Source organism: Thalassophryne amazonica, chromosome 4 (assembly GCF_902500255.1).
Source record: "Thalassophryne amazonica chromosome 4, fThaAma1.1, whole genome shotgun sequence".
Classification (NCBI taxonomy): domain Eukaryota; kingdom Metazoa; phylum Chordata; class Actinopteri; order Batrachoidiformes; family Batrachoididae; genus Thalassophryne; species Thalassophryne amazonica.
This window is the reverse complement of record NC_047106.1, coordinates 52,335,682-52,358,810: the sequence shown is the minus strand read 5'-3', so window position 1 is coordinate 52,358,810 and position 23,129 is coordinate 52,335,682. Positions and strand designations below refer to the sequence as shown.

The 23,129-nt window shown below is 44.5% G+C and overlaps 1 protein-coding gene across 1 annotated transcript; it reads left to right on the top strand.

Moving 5' to 3' along the window:
• The first annotated feature begins 1,302 nt into the window (after nt 1-1,302).
• LOC117508233 (SID1 transmembrane family member 2-like) lies at nt 1,303-16,795 on the top strand. Its single transcript, XM_034167903.1, has 6 exons — nt 1,303-1,403; nt 1,925-1,971; nt 2,094-2,199; nt 5,199-5,309; nt 5,411-5,523; nt 16,439-16,795. Exons 1-6 carry the CDS (start codon nt 1,395-1,397, stop codon nt 16,446-16,448), a joined length of 396 nt encoding a protein of 131 aa, XP_034023794.1. The 5' UTR covers nt 1,303-1,394; the 3' UTR covers nt 16,449-16,795.
• The last annotated feature ends 6,334 nt before the right edge of the window (nt 16,796-23,129 follow it).

The following is a 23,129-nucleotide window of genomic DNA, read 5'->3' as shown; positions in this document are numbered from 1 at the left end:
TTAATAATGCTACAATACAGTTTTAGAGAAAGAGACAAAGAACCTGAGAAAAATAACACAACAGAAAATGTAAAACCAACTAACAATGAAAATAAATAAATATAGAAATAAATGTTTTCTGTGAACACCTAGTGACTCTTACACCTCCACTTCATCCCTGTTTTATTTAAGTTTAAATGACAATTTGTCAAACCATATTTTCAATTTTAATTTCAGTGATTTCCTCCAGAACTATCTGCCAAGCTAGAAAACTGCTGCATCCTAGTAAGAGCAGAATTACTACTGGAATGAATTTGAATAAGGAAAGTTGTTTTTTTTTTTTTTCTCGACCAAAATGGATGCTGCACTCACTGCAGTTTATTGTCTGGAATAGTCCCAGATTGCATTTCAGAGCTTCTAGAATTCAAAAGTTTTGTGCAGGTGGTGTTGGGGGGTAATTTTGGGTTACAGCTTTTTTTTTTTTCTTTTTTTTTTTTCAGGTAATATGTTTAGTAATATATATTAACAGGTGGTGGTGGTGGTAAGAGGTGTTGATATGGTTATTCCATTTTAGAATTGTTTTGTTTTTGAGGTGGTTTACATGCTTTAGACCTGTAGATTTACTTGCTTTTTACATTGGCTTCAGTTCATTCCTGGATTGCGCACAATGCGCCACCGAAACGTGGAGAGCCAAGCTCTGAGGAGTAACTTTTGCTGTCTTGAATATTATAGATGAATCACATTGCTATCTTTTTTTTCTCCTAATCATCCATGCTTTTATCCACCACTATCAGACATGTTAATTTTGGTTTACCTCACGAAGTTAATCTTCCAGTGATCAGTCTCATGAGAGCCTTGCATCACGCGTTGAACCTTGACAGAATATGCAGATGTAGCAAAACCAGAATAACTGAACTAATGCATAACGTTAAAATCAAGCCATCGAAAGGTTCATAGCACATTTACGGTCCATGGATTAAGGAGTCGTATCTATTATTTTAAAATTGCTTTTTGATTCATGCCAGTTAATTGTTACACCCAAATAATTTATACACACACAAAATGAACCCTCTCCTGCAGTATCTTGGCCCACACTTTGGGAATCACTGTTCCAGAACATTGAAAATGTAAAATCAGTATTAGGGAATTTTGTCTAATTTATGGAATAAAATGGTACATTACACTAATGTTATTTGTGAAAGTAAAGCGATAGTTTAACATGTTATAACACAAGTCCAGAGAAGTTAGATTTTTTGTAATGGATTTGAAGATGTTGGTTCCTTTTTTTTTTTTCCATTGACTTATATTCGCACATTATGATTTTCATATCTGTATGCTTTGTCTCAGACTCCGGGATTCTACGCAGGATAATATATGTCATCTACACAGACTGCATTAGACAATGCAGTGGACCAATGTACATTGTGAGTAATAAGCAGAAAAGAATACATGAGTACACTGAAGTACTGCAAATGTATTTATACCTTGTTTGCAATGAGTGGTCTTTGAGTTGGTTTATCCAACCACTTTCACAATCGTGTGTGCTCTTTTCAAAATACAGTTTTATTTGTAACACCTGAATGTTACTATGTTATTAGTGGTGCCAACTTCCATTGGGGAAAAAAAAACATTACTGATTAAACAGTTTCCTCTTGGAGCCTTTTAAAGCACTTTTAAGAGAATGAAGTAGGATGTGACATCAGTTCCTCCACATTTATGTAAAAATTCTCAAAGTAAAAGTCAAAATATAAATTTATCCAATTAGTCATTGTTAAATGTCAAATCTGATTTTCAAGAGCATATGATACTGTAAACACATTTTCTAACTATGTTGAGTACTGAGGCGTGTAGTATGAATTTGTACATAGTCACCTGGTCCACACCATAATGAGTGACATATTAAACTTGCACATTTATAAGTCTTTTTTCCCCGTCCATCTCTTAGGACCGGATGGTGCTGCTTGTAATGGGTAACATTGTCAACTGGTCTCTGTAAGTAAACATAGTATGGTTTCTTTTTAAAGTGTTACTAAGTACAGGTGGCAAAATAAAGTTGTCTGTCACCAAGTACAGGTGGCAAAATAAAGTTGTCTGTCACCATGTTTTTTTTGTAGGGCTGCTTACGGTCTCATAGAGAGACCCAACGACTTTGCCTCCTACCTGCTGGCCATTGCCATCTGCAACTTGCTGCTTTACTTTGCCTTCTATATCATTATGAAGGTGTGTGTTTTGTATACAAAGCCAATTTCAACTCTTGTTCCTTGGGAGCCTGTGTGTTTTATTTTCTAAGCCTGTGGGAATGAGCCCAAGGGACTACTCCCTGTGCCTGTAACAGTGTAGGGCTCCTATATATATGGATTACGGAAATTTACAAACAGCTGAGGTTGTACATACAGTTATTCTGCCCTGCCTGCTGAACTTTGGGCATGTCATGTGCTTGTTGATGCACTCCACCCACAGCACCCGCCGTCATGTTAGTATCAGCTAACAACATAAATTAACCACAGGAATGAACATGTTGTCCTCTACATGGGCAAATATGGGACAAAATATACAACTGAATGCAAATGTAAAACCAGAATTCTTAAAAAAATAGAAGGTGTGGTTTGGAATGATAACAAAACTTGTTGTCTCTACTGCATATTAGTGACGGCAAACTCCAAACACTGTTCCAGAAACACCCATGTTTTGGAGCATTGCTCTGAGTCTGAATTAAAAGGAAGACTAAATGGGGCTTCATTACATCACCAACTTTTTCACTTCATTTGCCCACTTTGGTGTTAAACATAATAAAATGAAGTGATTGTATGGTGATAGTCAAGTCTGGGTCTGTACACAGCTTGTGTATAATCATAGCTGTTACTAAATGTTTGTTGTGATATTTTTATGAAACCCCTTGATTTAAAGATGAAAGTTCACACTACAAGCATATCTGGGCCCAGTTTCATGAAGCAGTCTAATCTTGTTTAGTCGATTAAACTAACTGTAAGCTCGCCTATTCTTTTCACCCTATACACCAATGGCTGTAGGAGCATAAATCCAAGTAATAAAATCTTGAAATTCTCAGACGACACAATTATTGTGAGCTTACTTTCAGTTGGTGAAAGTCCATCAGTTTATTTTGATGAAATCGACTCCTTTCAGTCTTGGTGTGAGGAGCACCACTTGACTCTAAATGGGGTTAAAAACCAAAGAAATGGTATTTGATTCCAAAAAGACTCCTGTCCCATGATCCAGTAATCATCGGAGACAGGGAGATAGTTCAGGTGGAGTCAGTGAAATATCTGGGCGTCTATGTGGATAATCTTCTGAGGTGGAATGTGCATGTGGATTTCTTATGTAAGAAATTTTCCCAAAGACTCCACTTCTCAGAAGACTGAGACTGTTTGGTGTGAGCACCCGAATCATGGTTTGTTTTATAAGGTGGTGCTGGAGAGCCTCATTAGGTATGGAATAGTGGCCTGGTTTGGCTCACTCATAGTGCAGGGTAAAACCAAAATAGGACAGCTTGTAAAAAATGCAATGAAAATCATAGGACAGGAGGAGTTTCCTTCTCTCCAGACAATTTTTGAAACCTGTGTCCTGGCACAAGCCAAAGCCATAACCAGAGAACCCTCCCTTCCACTGCACAGTGAATACACTCTGCCACCTTCTGGGAGGCGCTATCGAGCGATCAAGCACCGCAATAATAGGTTTAAACTCTCTTTTGTTCCCATGTCAGTGGTTTTGTTAAATAAGACAAGACAGTAGGAATGTGGTTTTTTTTAATTGTTGAATTGTAATTATGTTATTTATTGGGCATGTGCAATATACTGAAGTCACTTTATTTGCAAATGCACTTTACTTGGGATTGTGCAATATCATGACATGGTCATATTCCTTTTGTTGAAATTGTGCAGACCAGCTGACTGTTGTAATGTTGTCTGTGTGTTCGGATGTTAAATGTTGTGAATGTTGTTTATGTGTTAAACAACACTGTGAGCCCAAGACAAATTTCCCCTGTGGGGACAATAAAGTTTAACCTAACCTTAAACTCACTTAGTTGACTAATTTTTTGACGTTCGTCGTTGCACAAAGCGCATAGTTAGCTAAAGTTTGCACTACCCGACTAATGTTTTTAGCCTGGTCCAGAGGAGTTTAATCTTATTATAGTGGATAAAACTTCAGTGTCTTACCTCAAAAAAAAAATGGCAGCTATCATGTACCACCACTTGATGGAACACTCATGAGCACCCCTACATCACTCGTATTCCTCCAAAAGGAGAGCTTCCTCCGCTTTTAACTATGGTTGTAGCAGACAACCGTTATGTGAGATGTCTTTGTGGCAGTTCTCACATTAGCCACATTAGCTGTTACACTGAGCAGCGTTGTGTGCACAAAAAGACTTGACAGAAGTGTAGAAGAAGAAACTGTAGAGCAAAACTGCGAGGTTAAGTGCTAAGTATGTAATTCTGCATTTGTATGCGTCTGTAAATGTTAATAAAGCCAGTTAACGAAACAAAGGCTGGATAGTTCATGACAACACCCAAGCCGGAAGTAAACAAACTGTCCTGCATTGGAGCCGTAGAATGGCAGTGGCACTCGCGAGACTGTTATGCCAGTGAAAACTATTGACTAACGTAAAATGGCTAATCTACAAGTTGAGCCATCGATGTGAAACGGTGATTAGATGGATAATGTTGGCCGACTAACCGTAGTCAACTTAGTAAGTTTAGTAGACTGAAAGATTAGACTGCTTTATGAAACCGGGCCCTGGATTGTTTCATTTTAAGTCTGTTGTGGTGTACAGAAATTAAAGTGTGTTGTTTTTTTTGTTTTTTTTTAAGGGTCACTGTCCAAATACTTAAGTACCTGACTGAAAGAAAATGAAGAGACAAAGAATTTGCTTACTGTTACCGAGCGGTCCAGCTTAAGAACAAGGGCTGTTATTGTCATTGTATATACATGGATGCACACAGTGAAATTTTCCTTCTGCATTTAGTCTGTCCTCATTAGTTTGTCACAGTCTAACCACTAGGAGCAGTGGGCAACCACAGTCTGGCACCAATTGACCAACTCCAGATGTAGAGATGCTGCCTTAGTCAGGGGTAGAGAAAGGAGCGGACCCTAATGTGCATGATTTTAAGTGATTAATTTGAATAAAGTCAGGAAAAAAAAAACTGAGCAACTATATTTGAGAAATGTGTGTACCATGTGATTTTTCGTTTGTGTGTGTTTAGCTGCGGAGTGGTGAACGGATCCAGTGTCTGGCACTGGTGTGTATCATCTTCACAGCTGTGGTGTGGGGATTTGCACTTTATTTTTTCTTCCAGGGTCTCAGCACCTGGCAGGTCAGTATCATCCAGTAATGCTTAGAAAATGATTAGTTTTTATTTTCCACTTTTCATCTTAAATTCATTCTCACAGGATGCACGTGTCTTTCCTAACACAGAAAACTCCAGCTGAGTCTCGTGAGCACAACAGGGACTGTATTCTGCTGTCATTCTTTGACGACCATGACATTTGGCATTCCTCTCCTCCATTGCCATGTTTGGATCCTTCCTGGTATGATGTTTCTGTGCAGGCAGCGAGTACACCGGAGCATAATTAAAGTTATATAATCCCACAGTTCCTCACTGGGAACCCTGTCAGTGTTTTCTAAAGGCCTAGTTCAAAAATAATGAAGCCTGACTGCTGATTTGCATTGCATTTGTCATGAACAAGCCATTATTTTATTTAGCACCATCCAGATTTATCTGAGTTGCCTATAGTCTCTTTGACAGGTACTGAAAATTTCATGGAAAAATTCCACACGGTTCCAGAGATATGCACGAAAGTTTCTCCAAAAATAGCACTTTTTTTCATAAATTTTGTGTGACATTGATATTTAGCATTACTATTTCAAGTTGAATGTTAAAGAAATAACCTTGTATTTTGTCAGTTTGTTTGTGCTTCATACTAACACACAGTAATACATTTTTGTAAAGGTAGAAATGTCATTTCCTAGAAAAAACATCATCTTTCTAAAGCAAGTTAAAACTGTCACAAGCGTAACGCTGAGAATAAGTCCTTTATTTATTTGTGTCAAAACCTTAGCTGTATCTGCTACTGTGCTTCAATAGAATAATTATATTGCTTGTTCAATAATACCAGGAACTAATGGACAGAATGTCTTTGTTTCAGGCTTCTGCAGACTAAAGAAGATACCTCCATCTGTTGTCGCAAGCGTTACGCTCTCGCTCATTATAGTATATCTGCACTGATAATTTCCAGCAATGACTGAACCGAGACCAATAGAAATATTGAAACTCTGATATATAACCATAGATAAAATAACATTTCACAAAAAAGACCACTTTTAAATTTTGATGGTTATGTCACACTTTGGCTTCATTACTTTTGAACTAGCCCTAAAGGAGAGATGCCCGAATCTACATCTGTAGAATACTACAGAATAGATTAATAGCCAGGACATTTATTTTTGTCAGAACCGTGCGCAGACCCGGTGTCGCAGACCGAACAGTCTGCCCTGCCTTCACTGCGCATGCGGCATTTCGGAGCTCAGCAGCTTGTCTGAGACGGAGTCTATTCACCCAAAGTGATCAAATGGATTAATGGGATTATTAACCATCAGATGACAAGATAAAACCTCTTAAATCATTCCAAAGTTAGTTTTAAGCAGAAACAAGGCCATTTTAAGCAGAAACAAGGCAATACTCTGTGACTCTTTGAAATGGCTGACACGCAGTGAACGCATCAGCTAGCAGCTTGTGTAGCTACGGCGCTCTGATCACTTCCCCCGTCTTTTATTATGAAATGATGCTGAATTTATGTGGAAATGATTGTTGTACAAAAGCTTCAGATATCTGTCGCTGAGATGGATGATGACCGGAGTGCAGTTTTAAGCAGAAACGAGGCGATAATCGGTGAACCGCGGCTAATGAAGCACGCAGTAAAGACAGGGTGGACCGATTTTTAGGGGGGACCGTTCGGTCGGTGACACTGGTGCCAAAACAAAGCAGGCTCTTATTCAAGGTGGGCGAGTATTAACAAAATCCTGCTTGCTGCCTGAACTTTAATTTTCAAGTTTCACACATGTCCCTGGGTGTGGTGAACCAAAGACAACTGCTTTACACCTGTCAGGTAGCGTCTAGCTAGATGTTCTCAATATCTTATAATGGGATGGTGAGAAATCAATGCAGTGCTAAATCAAAACCATACAAGTGCACCACTAACCATCGTTCCTCTGCAGCTGACACCGTGGCAACTGTTTCATCTTAGGATTTTAAGGAACCACTTTGCAGTGGACTTAGGAAAAAATATGATCCTTTTTAATGCTCATACAGCACAAAATTTTTTCTTCACAACTGGAACCTAATAATGTCCACAAAGCCTAATTTAAAGAAGATACCTCTGCAACTGCTCACACAGACAATCAGCCAGGCAGAGATGTCTGGCTGCTAACATAAGTGATCCGACCTTTAAACAAGACTGGTGCTTATTTTTTCCTGGCAGACTTTTGACACGGAGGTTAAATGAGGAGGCAGGCCCTTACTTAAGGTCAGGTGTTTAATCAAGGAAATACTGTAACTGAACTACATATTTGTTTTTTTCACCCACAGTTAAGTAACTCATGCTCAGACAAAGAGGAATGAACGGGGAAACAGCAGAATTAAATATTCTGGTGTGAATAGATCAGGTCCTGAAAACAGGCAAAGCGGTGCCCTGCAGGAACAGATTTTGGCATCCTTGCTCAGGAAGCCTCAAAACACTATGCAACTCCTCCTGGCCACATCTCGTGTGTGTGTATATATATATATATATATATATATATATATATATATATATATATATAAAGTGTGTGTATTAGGGGTGTAATGATACACAAAAATCACGGTTTGATATGTACCATGGTTCGGTTAATTTTTGGTACAGTATGGGAACAAAATGCAAACCCTAAATTTGCTTGTTGTTTAAACCAACAGTTTATTGTAACATTATACAAACATGAAATAAAATAATTGCAAAGTACTGCCTGGTAATAAGTTAAAACCCCTTCTCAGCCTTATATCCCATCGATGGGAAATTTCACTTAATTAAAAGTTGAAAAATCTTTCTAACATCTTTCTGTGTAAATGTTTCATGTTACAACGTGGAGACCCGCGGCATATAGACAAGTGTGGCTTATTTATGTACAGTTGTTTTTTTCTTTTTAAAGTTGGTGGGTGCGGCTAATATTCAGGTGCGCTCTATAGTCCAGAAATCATGGTAAACACACGCAATGCGAACTGACCCGTGCACAGCTATGTACCGAACCACAGGTCCCGTACCGAACAGTGCATCCGTAAGTGCTTCACTTTTCCCACATTTTATGTTCCAGCCTTATTCCAAAATGAATGAAATTAATTTTGGAATGTCTGTGTGCATTGCTCCATTCATCGTTCCCTCAATCCTGAGTAGTCTCCCAGTTCTTGCTGCTGAAAAACATCCCCACAGCATGATGCTGTCACCACCATGCTTCACTGCAGGGATGGTGGCTGGTTTCCTCCAAAAATGACACCTGGCATTCACTCCACAATGTTCAGTCTTTGGCTCATCAGACCAGAGAATTTTGTTTCTCATGTCTGAGAGTCCTTCAGGTTACTTCTGGCAAACTCCAGGTGGGGCTGCCATGTGCCTTTTACTAAAGAGTGGTTTCTGTCTGCCCATTCTACCATACGGGCCTGGTTGATATATTGCCACAGAGATGGTTGTCCTTCTGGAAGGTTCCCCTCTCTTCATAGAGGAATGCTGGAGCTCTGACAGACACACCATCGGGTTCTTTGTCACCTCCCTGACTAAGGTTCTTCTACCCTGATTGCTCATTTTAGGCAGGTGGCCAGCTCTAGGAAGAGTCCTGGTGGATATGAACATATCCTATTTATGGATGTTGGAGGCCACTGTGCTTATTGGGATCTTCAAAGCAGCAGAAATGTTTCTGTACCCTTCCCCAGATTTGTGCCTCAAGACAATCCTGTGTCAGACATCTGCAAATTTTGAGTTTTTAAAGAATTTTATACATTTTTTAAAAAGGCTGTACCATAACAAAATATGGACAAAGTGAAGCGTTGTGAATCTTTTCCAGATGCACTATGTCTGTTAGAAAAGTATCCGACCTTTTTATTTTTTTCAAAAACCTGATGGATTTGAATCACGTGTGCTTGCATGAGCCAACCTTGAACCTTCATGCGCATGCGTGAATTTTTTCACGCCTGTCGATTGCATCATTTGCTTGTAAGCAGCCTTTGTGTGAGGATGGGTGGAGTCTCTCGTCGGATTGTCTTTGCAAGGAAAATGGCGGAACAACTGGAGCAGCACGACTGCATCAGATTTTGCCAGAAACTGGGCGACAGCCAGGTGGAAACCATTCGGATTATTCAGACAGCTTTCGGTGACGATCCTCTGGGCATCACACAGATTAAGGAGCGGTACAACCGGTTTAAAGACGGCCGCACAACGGTGGAGAGCGAGCCACGCTCTGGTCGGCCATCAACACGCTGAAATGACCAGATCATTTCCAAAGTGAACGCTGTGGTGATGCGGGACCGTCGTGTGACTATCCGAGAAATTGCGGAAGCACTTTTTCGGCACATTCCACTGTGACAGAAGATTTGGCCATGAAAAGAGTTGCAGCGAAATTCATGCCGATGGCTTCGGCACGAAGCTGCTGACGGAGCAAAAGTGCCACCGTGTTGAAGTCTCACAGGACATGCTGGACTCCGAAAAATGATGCCACCTCTTCCACCATTCGGAGATTCAGACGGCTTTCGGTGGCTTTTCAGTCGTGTGATTATCCGAGAAATTGTGGAAGAGCTGGGCATGTCACAGCATGTGGAATATGCCGAAAAAGTGCTGATGTCCACCTCTTACGCAGTTTCTCAGATAGTCACACGACGGTCCCACATCACCACAGCGTTCACTTTGGAAATGATCTGGTCATTTCAGCGTGTTGATGGCCGACCGGAGCGTGGCTCGCTCTCCACCATTGTGCGGCCGTCTTTAAACCGGTTGTACTGCTCCTTAATCTGTGTGATGCCCAGAGGATTGTCACCGAAAGCCGTCTGAATAATCCGAATGGTTTCCACCTGGCTGTTGCCCAGTTTCTGGCAAAATTTGATGCAGTCGCGCTGCTCCAGTCGTTCCGCCATTTCCCTTGCAAAGAAAATCAGACGAGAGACTACACCCATCCTCACACAAAGGCTGCTTACAAGCAAATGACGCACTCGACAGGCGTGAAAAAAATTCACGCATGCGCACGAAGGTTCAAGGTTGGCTCATGCAAGCACACGTGATTCAAATCCATCAGGTGTTGGGAAAGTGTAGTGACACGGACCCACAACAGGGGGCGTAAATGAATGGACAATAGAAGGAGTTAAATTAGAACACTTTACTGTTGTGAATGCCACAACCAAACACAGCAGATTACAGAATGGATACAAGTCAATCAATAAAGGTGTCGTGTGGGCAGGCTCGACGATAGGGACGCCCGTCTGGAGACGAACCGGAAACCACACGATTCCACCGCCACCGAACCCGAGGGATACTGGAGCCGCCATGTCCGAGTCCCCAGGTGGCCACCGTCTCAGCGTGTTGGATCTGGTACTGCTGGCGGAAAACAAAGACAGTCAAGTGTGGGTGTGTGTACACCCTGTAACAATAATGGTGGGAATTCCACCTCCACCTCTCACTCAATATGTGTATGCAGTGATCCCTCAGAGGAAAAGAGTGCCGTCCTGCACTCACTCAGCTTCCACAAAACTAAGGACCGGTACTCCTGCAAACACTCACAATAGACAGATTATTAGATTACCACAAATGGCTGAGGATATTACCTCTCACTGAAGTCGATATCTCGGCGATGTGGTGGAGGTGTCTTCCTGCTTTTATTCCTGGTGTGATGCAGATGATCGGTGACAGCTGTCATGGTTGATGGGTGACAGCTGTCACCTCGGCTGTTCCTGTAGGCGGCAGCGCCCTCTCGTGCCTGAAGCCCGCACTTCAGGCAGGGCGCCCTCTGGTGGTGGGCCAGCAGTACCTCCTCTTCTGGCGGCCCACACAACAGGACCCCCCCCTCAACGGGCGCCTCCTGGCGCCCAACCAGGCTTGTTCGGGTGGCGACGGTGGAAATCGGCCAGGAGGGCCGGGTCCAGGATGAAGCGCCTCTTCACCCAGGAGCGTTCTTCGGGTCCATACCCTTCCCAGTCCACCAAATACTGAAAGCCCCGGCCCATTCGACGGACGTCCAAGAGCCGGCGTACTGTCCAAGCTGGCTCCCCGTCGATGATACGTGCAGGAGGCGGCACCGGACCGGGTGCACAGAGTGGTGAGGTGTGATGTGGTTTTACCCTGGAGACGTGAAAGACCGGATGGATCCGCAGTGAGGCCGGGAGTTGGAGCCTCACTGCGGTGGGACTGAGGACCTTGAGGATGGTGAACGGTCCGATGTAGCGGTCTTTCAGTTTCGGTGACTCAACCTGGAGCGGTATGTCCTTGGTTGAAAGCCATACCTCCTGCCCAGGCTGGTATGCGGGGGCCGGGGACCGTCGACGGTCTGCATGGGCTTTTGCCCTCGTCCGGGCCCTCAACAAGGCCGAACGGGCGGTGCGCCACACCCGACGGCATCTCCGCAGGTGGGCCTGGACCAAGGGCACACCGACCTCTCCCTCCACCACAGGAAACAAAGGGGGTTGGTACCCCAGACACACCTCAAACGGGGAGAGGCCGGTGGCAGAGGACACTTGGCTGTTATGCGCGTACTCGATCCAAGCCAGGTGTTCACTCCAAGCAGTCGGGTGTGCGGAGGTAGTACAACGTAGGGCCTGCTCCAACTCTTGATTGGCCCGTTCGGCCTGTCCGTTAGTCTGAGGGTGATACCCAGACAAGAGGCTCACGGTGGCCTCCAGTTCCCGGCAGAAACTTCTCCACACCTGCGAGGAGAACTGGGGACCGCGATCCGAAACGATGTCTGTAGGTATCCCATGCAGCCGGACGACATGGTGGACCAGAGCTTCGGGAGGGCCACGAAGTGGGCCGCCTTGGAGAACCGGTCCACTATCGTGAGGATGGTGGTGTGCCCCCGGGACGGCGGGAGGCCCGTGATGAAATCCAGACCGATGTGGGACCAGGGGCGATGAGGCACAGGAAGTGGCTGCAGGAGTCCCTGTGCCTTCTGGTGGTCCGCCTTGCCCCTGGCACAGGTGGTGCAGGCCTGGATGTAAGCCCGGACGTCAGCCTCCAGGGACGCCCACCAGAAGTGCTGCCGGACCACTGCCACGGTCCTACGCACCCCTGGGTGGCAGGAGAGTTTGGACCCGTGACAGAAGTCCAGGACGGCAGCTCTGGCCTCTGGTGGGACGTACACTCTGTTTTTCGGTCCTGTTCCGGGATCCGGGCTCCGTGCCAGGGCCTCCCGGACGGTCTTCTCCACGTCCCAGGTTAGGGTAGCCACGATAGTGGACTCCGGTAAGATGGGTTCTGGTGGATCCGACAGCTCGGTCTTGACTTCTTGTTCGTGCACCCGGGACAGGGCATCCGACCTCTGGTTTTTGGTCCCGGGGTGGTAGGTGATCCGGAAGTCAAAACGGCCGAAAAACAGTGACCAACGGGCTTGCCTGGGGTTCAGTCGCTTGGCGGTCCTGATATACTCCAGGTTCCGATGGTCAGTGAAAACCGTGAACGGCACAGACGCTCCCTCCAACAGGTGTCTCCACTCCTCAAGAGCCTCTTTCACCGCAAGGAGTTCTCGATTGCCGACGTCATAGTTCCGTTCAGCCGGGTCATCCTGCGTGAAAAGTAGGCACACGGGTGAAGAACCTTATCAGTCTCTCCCTCTGGGATAGCACGGCTCCTATCCCTGAGTCAGAGGCGTCCACTTCAACCACGAACTGGCGGCTAGGGTCGGGCTGCACCAAAACTGGCGCAGTAGAGAACCGTCGTTTCAACTCCTTGAACGCGGCTTTGCACCGATCCGACCAGGTGAAGGGGACTTTTGGAGAGGTCAGGGCTGTCAGGGGGCTAACTACCTGACTGTAGCCCTTAATGAACCTCCTATAGAAATTAGCGAAGCCGAGGAACTGTTGCAGCTTCCTACGGCTTGTTGGTTGGGGCCAATCTCTCACCGCCGCAACCTTGGCCGGATCAGGGGCGACGGAGTTAGAGGAGATGATAAACCCCAGGAAGGACAAAGACGTGCGGTGAACCTTCACAAACAGCCGGTTCTCCAACAACCGCTGCAGGGCCTGACGTACATGCCGTACATGGGTCTCAGGATCCGGAGAAAAGATGAGTATATCGTCCAGATATACGAAGACGAATCAGTGCAGGAAGTCCCGCAAGACGTCATTAACCAAAGCTTGGAACGTCGCGGGGGCGTTTGTGAGGCCGAACGGCATGACCAGGTACTCAAAATGACCTAACGGGGTGTTGAATGCCGTCTTCCATTCGTCTCCCTTCTGGACCCGAACTAGGTGGTATGCGTTCCTAAGATCCAACTTTGTGAATATTTTGGCTCCATGCAGGGGGGTGAACACCGAATCCAACAAAGGCAACGGGTATCGGTTGCGAACCGTGATCTCGTTCAGCCCCCGGTAATCAATGCATGGACGAAGACCGCCATCTTTTTTGCCCACAAAAAAGAAACCTGCTCCCATCGGAGAGGTGGAGTTACGGATCAGCCTGGCAGCTAAGGAGTCCCGGATGTAGGTCTCCATCGATTCGCGCTCAGGTCGGGAGAGGTTGTACAGCTTGCTGGACGGGAACTCCACGCCTGGCAACAAATCGATGGCACAATCGTACGGACGGTGCAGGGGAAGGGTGATTGCCTGATCCTTGCTAAAAACGTCAGCAAGATTGTGGTACTTAACCGGCACCGCCGACAGATTGGGGGGAACTTTGACCTGCTCCTTAGCCTGGGAACCGGGAGGAACCGAGGATCCCAAACACCCGATGGCAGGTCTCGCTCCTCTGTACCACCACCCCGGACGGCCAATCAATCCGGGGATTGTGTTTTAGCATCCAGGGGAACCCCAGAATCACACGGGAGGTAGAAGGAGTCACAAAAAACTCAATCTCCTCCCTATGATTCCCTGACACTACCAGAGTTACTGGTAGTGTCCTGTGTGTGATTAAAGGGAGTAGGGTGCCATCTAGTGCTCGCACCTGCAATGGTGAAGGAAGCGCCACCAGAGGGAGCCCTACCTCCCTGGCCCATCTGCTGTCTAGCAGATTCCCTTCTGACCCTGTGTCTACCAGTGCTGGGGCCTGAAGGGTTAAATCCCCGCTAAGGATTGTAACTGGGAGCCGTGTGGAAATGTGTGTGTGTGTCCCACGTGAATTTCTTGGCCCACCCTAAGCCCAGTTTCTAGGGCGGCGTTGGTGTTTAACCGTTCGGGGCAATTACTCAATTGGTGCTCAATTGAGCCGCAAACAAAACACGCCCCGCGGGGAAGCCTCCTCTGTCTATTCGGTGGTCTGAATGTGGCCCTGCTCGTGTCCATAGCTTCGTCAGCAGGGGGAGCTGTCGCCCCACGGGACGTAGAGGCCAGGGAGCGTGGGAAGGGCGGTCCTTTTTCGGACCCGGAAGGAACAGGGACGGCGTGCGCCCGGCCACGCCCTTCGTCTCGTTCCCGACGGCGTTCTTCCAAGCGATTGTCTAACCGTATAACAAGATCGATAAGCCCATCTAATTCCCGCGGTTCATCCTTGGCCACCAGGTGCTCCTTCAGGACCGATGACAGTCCGTTTACGAAGGCGGCGCGGAGCGCAGCGTTATTCCAGCCGGACCTCGCGGAAGTCGACTGCATAAGCGGCTGCGCTCCGGCGTCCCTGTCTCTGAAGCGGTCTCTCCCCTGTTAGGGTGATCAAACACTGTTCTGAACTCCCTCACAAACCCAGTGTACGTGTGAAGGAGCCGTGAATTTTGCTCCCAAAGCGCCGTAGCCCAAGCGCGTGCCTCTCCCCGAATCAGAGTAATCACATAAGCTATTTTACTAGCGTCTGACGCGTACATGACGGAGCGAACACTGCATGAGAAAGTCCGCGCACGTCTCCACACAACCTCCGTACGACTCAGGAGGGCTTATGTATGCTTCAGGGGATGGTGGGAGGGGTTGTTGAACCACCACTGGAACATTCATATCCTGCACAGGGTCGTCAGGAAGAGGAGCTGCAGCAGCGCCCTGAGCGCTCGCCGCCACCTGCGCGGAGAGAGCCTCCACCCTGCGGTTCAGGAGGATGTTTTGCTCGGTCATTTGATCCAACCGAGCCGTAAAGGCGGTGAGAATGTGCTGCAGCTCACCAATCACGCCTCCTGCAGACGCCTGCGCTCCCTGCTCTCCCATTGGTCGTTCAACAGCCGGGTGACGCCCCTCGGAGTCCATGACGCTGGCCGAGATATCCTGTTGGGAAAGTGTAGTGACACGGACCCACAACAGGGGGCGTAAATGAACGGACAATAGAAGGAGTTAAATTAGAACACTTTACTGTTGTGAATGCCACAACCAAACACAGCAGATTACAGAATGGGTACAAGTCAATCAATAAAGGTGTCGTGTGGGCAGGCTCGACGATAGGAGACGCCCGTCTGGAGACGAACCGGAACCACACGATTTCCACCGCCACCGAACCCGAGGGATACTGGAGTCGCCAAGTCCCGAAGTCCCCAGGTAGCCACCGTCTCAGCGTGTCGGATCTGGTACTGCTGGCGGAAAACAAAGACAGTCAAGTGTGGGTGTGTGTACACCCTGTAATAATAATGGTGGGAATTCCACCTCCACCTCTCACTCAATATGTATATGCAGTGATCCCTCAGAGGAAAAGAGTGCCGTCCTGCATTCACTCAGCTTCCACAAAACTAAGGACCGGTACTCCTGCAAACACTCACAATAGACAGATTATTAGATTACCACAAATGGCTGAGGATATTACCTCTCACTGAAGTCGATATCTCTGCGATGTGGTGGAGGTGTCTTCCTGCTTTTATTCCTGGTGTGATGCAGATGATCAGTGACAGCCGCCATGGTTGATGGGTGACAGCTGTCACCTCGGCTGTTCCTGTAGGCGGCAGCGCCCTCTCGTGCCTGAAGCCCGCACTTCAGGCAGGGCGCCCTCTGGTGGTGGGCCAGCAGTACCTCCTCTTCTGGCGGCCCACACAACATCAGGTTTTTGAAAAAAATAAATAGGTCGGATACTTTTCTAACAGACCTCATATGTCTGCCCACACAGCTACAACTGACCAAATTAATCATGGGTGTATCAGCTTCACAGTATATATTGACAGTAGTACATGGTTTTGGGGACAGAGGTCATGGGGTCAAAAAGGCTTGGGCTACATCTGCAGGAATTCCTGTGCATTTTTTTTAATTCGGTTGTAAGCTCTCACTAGTCAAGCAAACATAAGATTTTACACCTTTCTGTGTGCACCAACCTGTCATCTTTGCTTTAGGTCCTCCTGACCATGGACGATGACCTTGACACTGTCCAGAGAGACAAAATCTATGTCTTCTAGAGGTGCCAGATCTTCTGTCATCAAAGCAGCTCGTCTCCTCTGCCTTATTTTTTTTTTCCGTCCTGAATAAGCACAGCCAGCAGCCTGTTTACCAGGCTGGATAGTGAGTGAGTTTCATCCACTTGCAGGCAGTAAAGAAAGGGCAGCAGTTGGATGTCCCTCCCTCTACCAGTATGGACACTAATGTGCCAAGCAGAAGTTGGGTCAAGCTCTGTTGATGCTGAAACTTGTCTTCTCGCTGCTGTTGATATAACTGTTGTAATTGATGTTTACTTATCATTGATGATGTTATACCTCTGCAGAATTAACTTGTTTTATACAGTCTGCTTTGCATTTTGCCTGCAATTCAACAAGGCATTTTTGAATTTGTATGGCAAGCCATTTTGATGTATAATTGATTGTAATTGCATCTTAGATATCTAAAAAAATTGCACTATCACTCGTGATGGCCAAATGAGGCCTCATTAAGTGTTTGCTCTTTTTTCTGTGCCCACTAGATGGCAGTGTCTTTAAAAAAGCTTCAATGTGTGTGTGTTTTTTTTTTTTTTTTTTTTTTTTTTTTTTTTTATAATACATCTCTGGTTCAAAAAAATCCACTAAATGTTTCATAAGGCCATGGCTATCACTGTAACAGTTGTAAACGTATTCACAATTTGATTATTAAATAGTGTAAGGCCAATAAATATTTTGATTCATCTGTCATCACGTCACAACTATTTGACTTGCCACATATCCTGAAAGATCATTTCAGAAGGCTCTAACTAAAGTCTGACTCAAATAAAACATTTAAACAACTAAAAATGTTCCAGTTATCAGGATTAGAATTACAACTAATCAAATTACAGTATTGTGAAAACACAACCAAAAAGTCTTGTAATGAGTGAATTGGAGGTGAAGTGAGCTCATCGCTACAAATAACTATTAAGTTTTCATATTTATTGGGCAGCGCAGTCTCATTTGAAGGTGGGCACCAAAGGGATCAAATATGATGCACATGACGTCATTTCTGTACTTCCAGGGAGAGAAACATGACACTTTCTCTGAAATTTTGGGCAAATTACACGCAAACAAAGTGAGAATATGGAAGAAAAAAAAAGCGGCGATGTGGCAGAAAGTGGACATGTGGTTTGTTTATGACCTGGAGCTCAAAAGTGTCTGGGTGATTGTGCAGGCGAGAGAACATAGCTGCTCTGGTTAGCTGTGTAGGCTAACACAAACGTCTTCCCTTCTCCATTGGGAACTGAAAAACTGCACTTTTCGCGAATGCTTAGGTGATTGCAGCTGAAAACAAACCAGTACACCTTTTTCCCATGTGAAGTTATGCTGTGTATATATTTCACAATGGGAGCAGCTGTCCCCATCAATGGTCAAAACCCGCGATATCACGCAGGGTTCAAATGAGACTGCGCTGCCATATTAGCTGTCAGCCATGAATTTAGCAACACAGTTAATGGCAGCTAGTATGATAATTGCTTAGTTAGCATTGTGACCTTGCGTGTATGTCAGAAATCTTAGTTTGTCTTGTCAGAATAAGTGGAAGATAACTCAAAAGTTATGCCTTCATAAAATTCCTAGTTACTGATTTTTGTGATTGCTCACCTTTAAAAAAAAAAAAATCCAGACCCCCTTTTTTCTGGTATCTTAAACACAATTTTGACACCCAGTATGATTTGCAGAAATTGGTAGTAAAAAGAGCTTGAATTAGAATTTTGACGACATTTCACATGGAGATGTCCTTGATTTACATTTAAAAATGGAATGTCTATTCATATAATAGGGCATTATATAATTATACTGTACACTATTAAACTTTAGTTAAAATGAACTTGCAGATGCCTCAAAATTAGAATTTTGACTAGTCCAATGAATTTTAGGTGTCTATGATGTTAATGTCCCCGTAATATTAAAATGACTTGCCATATTTTATATGCTTATGTGATTGTACGTGCGTGTTTTCAAACAGAAATGTGACATGAATTCTGTCAAGTTTGTCGGTGGCCTTCAGTGTTCGAAACACGTCACTTACTGTACGCACTCCTTATGTGAAACTATTGACGATTGTACTCTTTCTGAACTGCCCTGCAGTCTGAGTGAACATATTTTTTCACTGTATTGTACAGGAAAATTATTTTAATGTGAAGGATTGGAAGATCTGCAATCACAGAATAAAGGTCATTTTCAGATGTTTGTTTTTCTTTGTATAAAGGCTGCTGCTGCAACAGAGGGTTTTTCTACTAATATAAGACTATTGCCCCCTAATGGACATTATACAAATAATGTTTTATGAGTTCAATGGTACAAATATTTCATGAGGTGAAAGATGGAACATACCATCTTTCACCTCATGAAATAGTCATTCCATTGAAAGAAAAAAACGCTTTTTTGTTATATAAACAGCCCAAATACAGCCTTTTCATTTGATATTTTATGAAGTTATAAACAACAGAAAAGGGACTTGCATGATTTTGGTGTTCATCTCTGATGCTTTGATGTCAACAGTCCAACACAAACTTTAAATAGGAGTCAATTTTTCTCAGTCAACATTTTTTTGGGTGTGAGAAGAGTTAGCGCCATCAATTAGCTCCTTCAAATCATCATTTGCCAACAAAACAAGCTGCGTCATGTTTAGCTAAACGTCGCCCCTGGTAGTGTATGTCCGGTGGTCAGGGCGTGTTATTAGACAGCTGAGCCGAGCCAGGTAAAAACTGCCATTTTTTCCTGTCAAGGTTTTCTCAACAGATTCCGCTCCTTCGGACCATACTAATCAAAATAAGATTTTGTGCCATCTTGAAATTTGTCCAGAATCCAAGATGGCTGCCAAGATACATAAAGTTGGTCCTAAGTGGTAGGGACTTGTCTAAAGATCTGGGGTTTTTTGGCATCATTTGGTGAGTTTTGAGGAAGGAAATAACAATTAGTGGCTTAAAAATCATAGTCAGGCGTTTCCATTGTGCAAATCCAAGATGGCTGTTGGGCACGGTCCCCTAAACTTCAAAGTGTTATATCTCCTATTCTAGAAGGACTACGGCCACACTTCTGGTGTCTGTCCACAGGTTTTTATGGTCAATGAATCCATTTCCGCCAGTATTTGTCAGGCATGGTGGCGGCGTGGCTCATAACAGGTGGACAAAAATGCAAATTCTCACCAGGGATGGAGAAAGTACAAGCCCTGCAAACATCCTGTTGGGGCCCACATGGGTCTCACTTGGGCAGGTTGGGCTTCGGCTGGGCATGGGCTCAGAGTGGGCTTTTTTTTTGTTGGGCACAACAAAACTGCCCCACATGGGCAGTAGATGGGCTCAACTACAGCTATAGCCCACATATTGCCCACTGGGCAATATGTGGGCTATAGCTGGGCTCCGCTCCTAAAAATTATGTGAGAAATTCTGTTATACTTTAATAGCCACTAGGCCACGTACACTTTTTACACAAATGCAAGGCTATTAAGCTAAGATAACAATATTTAACTTCTTTACAAACAACTGAACCCAGAAAGGAAGTTTGAAAAGAGGAAAGCTTTACAAACACAAACAAACTTCAACAACTTTTTAAAGAGGCAAGTTAGTAACAACAAAAAGACAAACAGAAATATTTTGGGGTTACCTTACAGAAAGTTTCAGCATGTTCTGATCTGCAACAAAATGACTGTTCTATAAGAAATTTCATTGATAAGGTAAAAGATGTAAATTTCACTGTCCACTCAGTGTAAACCTTTTGTTCTTTTTGCATGTTTAACTGCTGCAGTTTTTTTTTGGGGGGGGGGGGGGGGGATATGCACAGAGATATATGGACTATAAACGTGTTGATTTTTTTATTATTTTTTTTAGTCCATAATCTTAACCAGAGTCTAATTTAGCAAGTCAATATCAATTTGAGCTTATTTGGAGTGGTTGTGCACCTTAATAAGGCAGTCAAACGGGCAATATGTATACAAAGCCCATGTCAATAAAAATAACCGTAAGATATACATTACAAAGACATTATTAGTACTTAATTTGGGTTAATACATTACATGGTTAAAAATTTGTAAATTAATCTTGCTTTTATTGTATTTTTTAAAATGGCTAAAAAAAAAGTATAGACTCTTATTTTGAAAGGTCACATTGCAGCCCATGTGACTAGCCACAGCCTATCGTTTTTTGTTTGTTTTTTTTTCCCTCCTGCAAGTACCAGAGAGAAACCGCGGCATTTTGGAGCTGCTGTTCGAGAGAATTGCTGCTTTAAAAAGAAAAACGAGCGGAAAAGGCGTCTATTTAGCATTTTGGAGCTGCTGCTTTAAAGAGAAAAACGAGTGGAAAAGGCATATATTTAAAGTGGTTTTGTTCTTTGAGGAGTCTTTTTTTTTCGGATTGTCCTGCGTTTGGTGAGATTTTCTACATTGCTGAACGGGACTTGGTGAGTAAACATTGTGTTTTATGCCAAAAATATTTTGACATATTGGTCATTTCGTAGAAATGTGGTGGCAGATGTTTTATGGTAATTTTGAAACTGAATTCCGTGTTTAATTGAAGCACCGGCCTGTTCGTTGTCCGTTTTTTTGTTTTTTTTTTCTTCTTTTTTTCGTTGTGGGAGTGCTCCACATAAGCGCTAATTAAGATGAAAAATGTACCTTTATTGGTACTGGAAGCTACTTTTGTGTTATGCATTTTGTTACTATGGTACTCTGAGTTGGATTCCAAGTGGGAGAAACAAGATGGCGCTTGTCCTCAGTCGAACCTTGTGTAACCACCGGAAGTGTTAAGCCGCGTTTACAACACAATGCATTGTGAACAAAAAAAAAAGCATGCAAAATTGCACTAAAAAAAAAAATCTGTGAAACTGCGAGGCTGCGAAAGGTGAATCGCGTTATAGCGAGGGACCACTGTATTTCTTACCAAATGTTTTAAAAAATGCTTTAACTCATTGATTGTGCTTGTATATTATACATTTCTACGCGAGTGATTTTGTCCAGTGAGGATGAGGATGATGATTGGTCCGGCAGCAGGTCTACACCTCCATCCACCCTCGGATCTTCACCTCCACCACCTCCATCCACGCTCAGGGTTATGCAGACACCTCCGCCGCCTCCATCCACCCTCGGGTCTTCACCTCCATCCACGCTCAGGGTTATGCAGACACCTCCGCCGCCTCCATCCACCCTCGGATCGTCACCTCCACCACCACCTCCATCCACGCTCAGGGTTATGCAGACACCTCCGCCGCCTCCATCCACCCTCGGGTCTTCACCTCCGCCGCCTCCATCCACCCTCGGGTCTTCACCTCCGCCGCCTCAGGATAACTATAGATGGCCCACTGTTTCGGCCTGTCATGATGTCACCATTTCACCACATACCCATCAAACACAAATTAGGACAGCATGTTTGCTTGCCTCATAAACGCTGATTGAGGAGGTGAAAGAGACTCAGAAAATCCAAGGGAGGATCCTACAAACACTACTACAACAGCATGGCAACGTTGGGACTACAGTTTCTTCTATTCCAGAAGGGTTCCCCCTAAAGGCAGTTCGTGATGTTGAAATCATGGAAGAAAAGCTGGCAAACCCAGATTTCATGTCCGAAGTGGTATGTATGTTAAGTTCGGGCAGTGTAACTCAATTCAGTTTTATTGGGGGCTCGCAGTTAATTTGATCTGAAACTTCCCAAGTGTGATCACATGCATGTTTCTGGCAATTCTTCATGTTGAGTAGTTTACTCCAGTAAGTAATAAAGATAAATTTTGAATTTGCTTTGTATTGCCTTTGTTTTCCCTCAGGTTGCAGCTGTGGCTGACATGGGGGGGCAACTGTTGACGAGGCCACAAGAAGAATGATGACCTTCCTCCTAGACCATGGCCTAGCCAGGCAGTAGAACTTTTGTGAGTCGAATGGGAAGACGGAGTTCAATGCCTTGAAACGGTTTGAAGTTATACGAGGCTGTCATAAAGTACGGTCGTTTATTTTTTTCAAAAACTATATGGATTTCATTCATATGTTTTTACGTCAGACATCTTGAACCCTCGTGTGCATGCGTGAGTTTTTTCCACACCTGTCGGTGATGTCATTCGCCTGTGAGCACATCCTTGTGGAGGAGTCGTCCGCCCGTCTCGGAATTCCTTTGTCTGAGAAGTTGCTGAGAGACTGGCGCTTTGTTTGATCAAAAATTTTTCTAAACCTGTGAGACACATCGAAGTGGACATGGTTCGAAAAATTAGCTGGTTTCAGTGAAAATTTTAACGGCTGATGAGAGATTTTGAGGGTGACACTGTCGCTTTAAGGACTTCACACAGTGCGAGACGTCGCACAGCGCTCTCAGGCGGCGTCATCAGCCTGTTCAAGCTGAAAAACCTCCACATTTCAGGCTCTATTGATCCAGGACGTCGTGAGAGAACAGAGAAGTTTCAGAAGTCGTCGGTTTCAGCATTTTATCCGGATATTCCACTGTTAAAGGAGATTTTTTTAATGAAAGACGTGCGGACGGGTCCGCGCGTCGGCTCGCAGCCGCCGCGACGCTCCGCCACAGGAAAAACACCTCTGTTGGAAGCCTTAAGGAAAAGTTGGAACTGTCCAGCTGTTAAACAATTTCTCATATACCACTCCACTGAAAGCCATCAAAAGCCGCCTGGATTTTACAAATGGTTATCAACACGGAGG

Bases quoted from the DNA above. Each gene is read 5' to 3' on its own strand.
- LOC117508233 (XM_034167903.1), top strand. The intron at 1,972-2,093 runs GTAAGTAAACAT...TTTTTTTTGTAG, and splicing joins AACATTGTCAACTGGTCTCT to GGCTGCTTACGGTCTCATAG. The intron at 5,310-5,410 runs GTCAGTATCATC...TTCCTAACACAG, and splicing joins AGGGTCTCAGCACCTGGCAG to AAAACTCCAGCTGAGTCTCG.